General features: G+C 36.9%; 1 protein-coding gene across 1 annotated transcript; it reads left to right on the top strand.

The window, feature by feature from the left end:
- Positions 1-5,816: 5,816 nt before the first annotated feature.
- Positions 5,817-7,171, top strand: LOC136248056 (uncharacterized). Its single transcript, XM_066039871.1, has 2 exons — positions 5,817-6,263; positions 6,557-7,171. Exons 1-2 carry the CDS (start codon positions 5,817-5,819, stop codon positions 7,169-7,171), a joined length of 1,062 nt encoding a protein of 353 aa, XP_065895943.1.
- The last annotated feature ends 1,274 nt before the right edge of the window (positions 7,172-8,445 follow it).

Raw genomic sequence — 8,445 nt, 5'->3', positions numbered from 1 at the left:
AAATTAAGCAATAATGGAATACAAAGTTATGATGCATCAATAATATTTTTATATGTTCACATACGCTATTTTTGCAGGCCCGGTCACAAATTGTGATTCTGCCTTACATATAGCATCAGTAAAGTATTGCTCCAGCAATAACAAGCAAGATGTCAAAATTTATTGGTCAAAAGATTTAGCCATGACCACGCCACTGATGGTCTGGTGAAAGCTTCAAAATTCTTTATAAATGTAAGTTATGTAACCAGGTCTGCAAAAACGGGTCTTATAGCCTTTTCATACTTCCAAGTTTCACTAATCATAACTCCTCTTGTGTTTAACATACTGTATTACTTTCAAATTACTCTCAGAAAGAGTACTAGGGACCCGCCGATTATGCTCATAATTTTACCTATTATGCTATGCTACACTGCTCAAATATTTACCTATTATGCTTAAATTTATGCTCAATACTTACCTATTATGCTCAAATTAAGCCCAATTATTTATGCCTCAGTTCTCATGCTCTGCTGATAATTTTCAGTTTATGGATAAATAACAAGTGGCTGAAGCACAAACTTACTTGTCAAAATGCATATCACAGAAAAATCGATATACTCTAATAGAACAGTCAACTATGTGATTGTTCTATTAGAGTTACTGACTGTTCTATTAGAGTATATCGATCTTTCCGTGATAGCTATTTTGATAAGCAAGAATTCATAGTATTATACAAATATTCTACCTATTATGCTAGCATTATGCTCAATGCTTTCAGGCACCTATTATGCTCATCATTATGCCAGCATAATCAGCGGGTCCCTAAAGAGTACTAGGCTAGGACCAAATTTGACCAAATTTCACACTGTGCACATGTCATGATTGGCTGCGTATAGTAAAGACTATAAGATTGCTTTTTGCAGATCCAGTTATTATTCTCTTAATATGTATGACCAATGCACAATTGTAATGCTTTCCAATTGCATGTACCTGGCAATCCATAACTTGACTTGTGAGTGTGGGTGATACCAGCCTGAAATTTGGTCACCATACACTCCTAACATAGCACCATCCCTGAATGTAATTTTAAAACAATGAGTTAAACGCATGATCAGTTATGACTCGTCAAACGTGGAAACTTGGAAAGGCTATAAGACCCATTTTCGCACATCTGGTCACAATTTGAATCAAAGAAAATGACTATGAAACTATTAGCTACTATCCTGATGGTTTGAAATTACTATATCCAGATATCTGGATAATACGGATAATACGGATATATTTGTTTATCCCTAGCGTGCATGTGTTAGCTAATGGATATGTGCCTTTTTAAAACTTTATAATAATCATCAGTGACAAAATTATTTTGTATGGCATTTGAAATTAATGTCAAAAGTAATGTTGATGCATATAAATTTATTTGGAATTCTGTCACATACATGCCTCTCAACCACAGTGCACCCCATAAAGGGAGTTGTTGAAAGCTATTACACAAATTTTGTTGTGGAAAAAAACCTAAAAATGGCTACTATAATAATTTGCAATAATTGATAATTAGCAATTTCAAATGCTAAATAGGCTGGCCAAATTTCCATTCTGAATTCACCATGCTATGGCATTATCCTGGAGCTCCAATAATCTCACAGTTACTCAGCAGCCTGTACGTATGTGTTAGTTAACAGTTATATGCGTCTTTTCATAAATTATATTAGTTACGAAAGTAACAAATCCAATAGCTGATGTCAAAGAGTTTTGTTGTTCTCACTAATCTCACCACAGTCTGTGCAGAAGAAACATATAAAAATAGTGTTACTTCTACAAATTGCCATACTGAAATCCTTATAGCTAAATTTATTATATATATATATATATATATATTATTTGTTTTAAGGAACAATTCTAAAGTTCTTATAATGAAGATAGCCACCATGTGGTTCATAGCATCAAATATTTTTCACCGTATAAAATTGTTGTGATTGTCTAAAATCTGACAGTGTATAAAAGTGACAATATGTACAACAAAAAATGCAAGAACCATGCATTCAAAATTATGTGCTACGACACTGTATATGTGACCAGCTGAACAAAAACTGGTCATTTTCGCACATTCCTCAATTTTGTGATCAATAGTTTTGGAGCTATAGCTCTAGACATAATAATGAGACAGGAATGAACTCAAATTATACAGCAACAATACGGCCAATATATCACAGGCGCTTATTTAATGGATCATAACTCAAGACTGAAACAAGCTAAAAGAGGGGATTAAACTCAGTCTGTTGTTCACCATGAACTGGTAAATCGATCAATGCATAGTGTTTTCTTTGTACATATGTTTCCATGCAGACAAAGAAGAAAGCATTTTCAACATTTAAATGATGATGGTAAACTTTATTTCTGCAAATAAACTCATGTTTTTATGCTGTACAAACATGAAACAAATTCAAAGATTTTCGTACTCCCCATGAACAGGCAGAACTGAGGTTTTATTAATTAAAGTTTTACATACCAAAGCGATTAAAATATTCATAGTTTTCATGTAGCAAGCAAATTATGGTTATTTACCTACTTTGTTTCAATTAGCATATACAAAATAGTGATGACATGCATCTGTACAACAAAAAATGCAAAAACTATGTTTTTATTTCAAATCACTTCTGGAGTTAAGAATTATTTAGGACGTCCTTTTATAATCTTTGGTAGGTCACAATAGGATCCAAAATTACGAGACCGTGTGAACATGTCAGTATTGGTACTGAGTGGGAAAAATGGAACCATAAAGTCATCTGGTTGATGTCCTGTAGTGGAAACAGTCATTGGTATATCATTAGGATACTCTGCATCAGGGTGTCGCTCCAGCCACTCATCAAACATACAATCTACCATAACATGGTGAGGCATGAAAAGAGGATCATTTGGTGATGACACCACATCATCCATTTGTCCTCTCTTATCAATGGAAGATTTGTAGCGAGATCACCTGCCCCAGTAATGGTATGAACCTAAACAAGAAAGCTGATATTATAAAATAAACAATGATAATAATCATACAGTACTTACCGCACCATGCATTTGTTGTTGAAGTGCAATCATCCGAGAGCCATTTGAAATTTTGGGGGAACATTCTGGGTCAAAAGTGGGAGAACAAAAACACATTCTGTTTCTACGGCACCTATGTATTCTAAAGTTAACACTAGCATCAACAAAACTTCGATAGTTTTTTCGCGATAGAAAATTATAAGGTGGTCTTTCATATCTGTTAAAAGTCATGGCACGATTTATTTGCCGACTTGTAGGCCAGTCAGGATTGTTGCTACTGCAAGGGTTAGTCCCTGTGAATGGGCAACGTTGAAGGGGACCAGCGTTAACATTTGGATCACAAATCTGAAAGAATTTTAGCCAACATATTGTGTTCCATCCGTCACCAACAATATTCCCAAATACACGAGGAAAACCACTGACATTCGTTGTTGCCCCAAGCCTCTTTTCAGTAAAGAGATCATCTGAGAGTATTCCAGTAGATCTTTGAATTTCAATTCACCAGTCCCAGTAAGGTAGCCTGAAAGTGTAATAGTCCAAGTGTCCCATGCTCTCTAACATGTGTTGTAATTCCCACTCAAACAACAAGTGAAAGTATTTGTGCCAAGTTGTGAATGCAGGTCCAGCATGAGCATAATCCAAACGAATTGATACATCTAAATGTAATATGACATTGATGTAAGTACATAAAAAGTCAATTAACAAGTGCAGAAATGTATGTGACCATAACTCAAGTTTTGAGCCATCAAATTACAGCACATACACGCATACGCACATGCAGATGCAATGTATGCTTATTACATACTTATTTACATTACCTGGTGTAGCAGAATCTTTTGAAGCATAGTGGTGAAGCCACACTAACAAATTATAAAGTGATAAGTTACTCATGCGGAGATTTGTGGTTCCTGGAACTACCTCTTCTAATACAACCATGTACCCTGAGTCAAATGAACGTGACTGAACAATAGTATGAATGAATGCAGTCCAGTCACTGTCAGTGTAGGTAGCAAGTTGTCGTCGGGAAAGAGCTTGTGACTGAGAGCAATCAGGTCCATAGTGACCAAACTTACACCGACTACAGTCATATCCTGCGTAATTTCCAATGCACTCACAGACCTGTGAATTGAAAGAAGAGAAATCATAATTATACAGCTCAGCATAGCAGTCATGTACTATTGTTAACTGGTAGCCATATAATATTCAATTATAGTGAGATATTTTCTTAAGCATCAGGACTAACCCTGGTCAAGTAGTGAGGCCAATTGCGACGGACATCACTACTGTTTCTGTCATATCTAGGCAAGTTCAAATCAGTACACTGTCCCCAGCAGCATCCTGAAGTTGTTTGGTGCTACAGTGCTCTACGTTACCTGGCCCTAATAGTGTGTTTTTGAGTCTACAAAGCCATCTTACTATTCTCAAAGTCTTCATTAGTCGCAAGGATTACCAGGAAACCAAGCCAGGTTGATTTTAGCCGTACGGACGTGACGTCTCTGTCACTGAAGATCCTGACCCCCAGACGCATACGCTGTTGTACCGTGGCTTAGTTTCTTTTAACGGTACCACCAAAGGTCAGAAAACCATTGCACTTTAACTGTCTGCTCTCATGTTTTATTAATACTAGAATTGTCACCATGGCAACCCCTCATACTAAGAGGAAACGACCTCCAATGAACTCTCCAGGTGATACTTCAACAATTTGTCCAATTTGTTTGGATCCTATTATTGATGCCACTGAAGACACAGAGGGGCACGAGGCAATTTACTGTGAAAATACTTGTAATGCTTGGATCCACCGGCAATGTGCCGGACTCTCACAGACACTGTACAAAATGTTGCAAGAAGGAGAAGATCCTTTTTACTGCCCACACTGTCGTCTAAGCATTCAAGAAAATCAATTGCAAGAATTAAAATCTACCATTGATAATCTCACTCAAAAAGTGACAGCTCTGAAAGTTTCAGCATCTCCAATCAACGAGGTTATTAACCCTCAAGGCTCTTCCCCTAAGTCACAACTGGACACACAGTCAAATCCTGTTGTGTCTGTCACCAACAGGCAGACACAGTCAGCAACGACCGCTAAAAAGTTTGACAAGGCAGATGATAAAGCACAAGGAGATCGCAAGTTTAATGTAGTAATTTACGGAATAAATGAATGTAGTAAGGGGACTCCTAGGAATAAACGGCTCACTCACGACTTAGATAAAGTTACATCCATTGTTACAGAAGGTGAAAACTCCATCAATCCCCTATCTATTCCTGATCTACTGAGACTGGGCAAGTATCGTGACCAATTTACAAAACCACGCCCAATACTAGTTAGACTAACCCGAACCATTGATGTATCACTGCTCTTATCTAAAGCTAAATCACTTTCTAAAGATATCAGAATCAAACCAGACATGTCACAAGAAGAAAGACTAATTGAGTCACTTCTTCTAAAAGAGAGGTGGTCTCTAATCCAAAATGGTATTGAGCGTAAAGTCATTAGAATTCGTTATAATAAGATCTTTGTCCAGAACAAACTACATGGCCAAATCATTAACTCCTCATTCATCCTTTCCCAATCTCCACAAACTGAAACTGCAATGGAGTCCTCCAACAATTGACTAGTTCCTGGTACACCCTACAACACTTCTCTTAACTTAATAAATGATTCAAATGCTTTTACCAATGATAACTCTGACATAATTTCTAGTGACGTCAATACTGGAAACAGCATTAATAACTTACATGATTTCAATCAACATTCTATCCCACATGACACTCAACCAAATGATCTGCACATTTGCTTAATGAATACCAGAAGTCTTGTCAACAAACTATCCAATTTCCAATCTTTTATTTGTTCATCTGATTTTAGCATTTTGTGTATCACCGAGACTTGGTTATCTAAAGATATATTTGACAATGAAATAATTCCCAGTGGCTATACCATTTATCGTAAAGATAGAGATTCTAGAGGTGGGGGTGTTTTACTTGCTGTAAAGGATAACATCACTAGTAGTCAATTGTCATCCCCACCTCATGTTGAAATCCTAACTGTTCTCATCTCTACATCAAATCCATTTATAATTAGTGTTGTTTACATTCCTCCAAACTCTTCCGATACTTACCATGAATTGCTGCATAGTTACCTTACCAACCTAGTCGACGAATCAAGTCCAATTATTCTCTTGGGAGACTTCAATCTCCCTGATGTCAACTGGGCCACTTATAGTGGTTCCTCACCAAAATCTAACGTGACTTACTGTTTCAGCTAAACCTCTTTCAACTGGTTGACGAGCCAACCCACAATTAAGGAAATGCTCTGGACTTAATAATCACTAACAATGAAGATATTGTGTACAACATATCTATTCATCCCCATTACCAACTGATATCATCTGATCACTTTATTGTCACTTTAAGTATTAAGTCACATGCAGACCATATACCCTCACACACTCCACCAGTTATCTTTGATTACTCTAAAGCCAATTATCCTGGCCTCATCAATTATCTATCTCATATTGACTATACTACCTGTGAACAGCTATCCGACATAGACTCTATCTGGCTCTTTATCAAGAACAATATCACTAGGGGAATGGACCTGTTTATTCCTAAAATTAGAACCAGCTCTTCTCAGTTTCCTAAATGGTACACTTCAAATATACGCCATCAGATTAAGTGGCTTCGGACTCTACGAAAGAAATACAAATCTCATCCTACTGATCACAATTTGAATCGTATAAAAACAGCAGAAGATAACCTCCAAAACAGCATCCAACAAGCCAAGGCCAACTTTGAAGCAAATCTAGTCCACAATTTTGCCTTCAGTAATGACTCAAAAATATATCAGCATGTAAGAAACATCACTAAATCTGCTTCTATCCCTGCTACAGTCTTCTTTGATGATAGTTCTGCCACCCATGACATTGATAAAGCTACTTTGTTCAACAGGTACTTTTACTCTGTGTTCTCTCAGAGTCTATTTGAGGACATGCCTTCTACAAATTCTACCATTGACTCCATCAATATCACCGAAGACGAAGTCCACACTGCTTTACTATCTCTTGACTCTTCAAAGGCGACTGGTATTGATGGAATTAGTCCTGCTGTCCTAAAAAACTGTGCCATTGTTTTAACCAAACCTTTACACTATTAAGCCATTTACCATTGTTGTCTTCCTTCCGAATGGCAGATACATTGCATCACCCCTATTTTCAAATCTGGCAACAAAATTGTGTTACTAATTATAGACCTATATCCCTACTCTGCATTGTGTCCAAGGTACTCGAACATATTATTCATGAAAAAGTTACAAAATCTATTTCTAGTCGTATCTCTACCTCACAATTTGGATTCATGAAAGGGCGTTCAACTTTGCAACAACTTCTTATCTTCCTCAAAGATATTTATGAGCACAAAATGCAAACAGACGTAATCTATTTAGATTTTTCCAAAGGTTTCGACCGAGTTCCTCACAATGAACTACTCTTAAAATTGTGGCAAATTGGCATTACTGGCAACCTGTGGTGGTGGTTCAAATCATACCTCTATAATAGATACCAATGTGTACGACTCAATGGCTCCTACTCAACTCTAATGCCAGTTTTATCAGGTGTGCCCCAGGGAAGCATCCTTGGCCCACTTTTGTTCTTAGTTTTCATCAACGATTTGTATCTATCCATTCATCACTCCAATGCTTTATCTTTTGCAGATGACACTAAATGCTACAAACTCATTTTTGAACTACTTGATTCCATCAAACTCCAGGATGACCTTAACTCCTTATTTGACTGGTCTCAAGACTCAAACCTATTTTTCAACACTAAGAAATTTATTCACCTCTCCTTTAATACAAACTTCCCAACTTCTTACAACATTGACGATTCCTCAATAACATCTAGTAACACCCATCGTGACCTTGGTATCATTCTATCCACTGACCTGTCCTGGAGAAACCACTATCACCACATTTCATCCAAAGCTTATCGAACCCTAGGATTGCTTAGACGTACATTCAGCCATTCTATTAACACTACAACTAAAAGAACTCTGTATATACATAGCACTAGTAAGGTCTCAGCTCCTGTATTGTTCCCCATTGTGGCATCCCTACCTTATCCAAGATATCTCTGCTCTTGAAAGAATACAGCGGCGAGCTACCAAATACATCCTCAACGATTATGTTTCTGATTATAAAACTCACCTTATCAAGCTCAACCTACTACCATTAATGTATATTTATGACCAGTGTGACATTCTGTTTTTCATAAAATCAATTCAAAATCCATCTGATCATTTCAACATCCAGACCTTCTTCAAATTCTGTCGTCATTCTACTAGGTCTTCTTCCAGCAACAAACTTGAACATGTTTTTACATCATCTAATCAACAAAGAAACTTCTACTTCGACAGACTTCCTCGAACCTTCAA

The sequence above is a fragment of the Dysidea avara genome, chromosome 2 (genome assembly GCF_963678975.1).
Source record: "Dysidea avara chromosome 2, odDysAvar1.4, whole genome shotgun sequence".
NCBI classification, from domain to species: Eukaryota; Metazoa; Porifera; class Demospongiae; order Dictyoceratida; family Dysideidae; genus Dysidea; species Dysidea avara.
The sequence above is the reverse complement of the archived record's forward strand: the minus strand, read 5'-3'. Positions and strand labels throughout refer to the sequence as shown.

What these genes read in the sequence shown, in the direction of transcription:
- LOC136248056 (XM_066039871.1), top strand. Translation starts at nt 5,817, where the DNA reads ATGAATACCAGAAGTCTTGTCAACAAACTATCCAATTTCCAATCTTTT. An exon ending in GTTCCTCACCAAAATCTAAC is followed by an intron (nt 6,264 to 6,556) that starts GTGACTTACTGT and finishes ACCTGTGAACAG; the next exon opens with CTATCCGACATAGACTCTAT.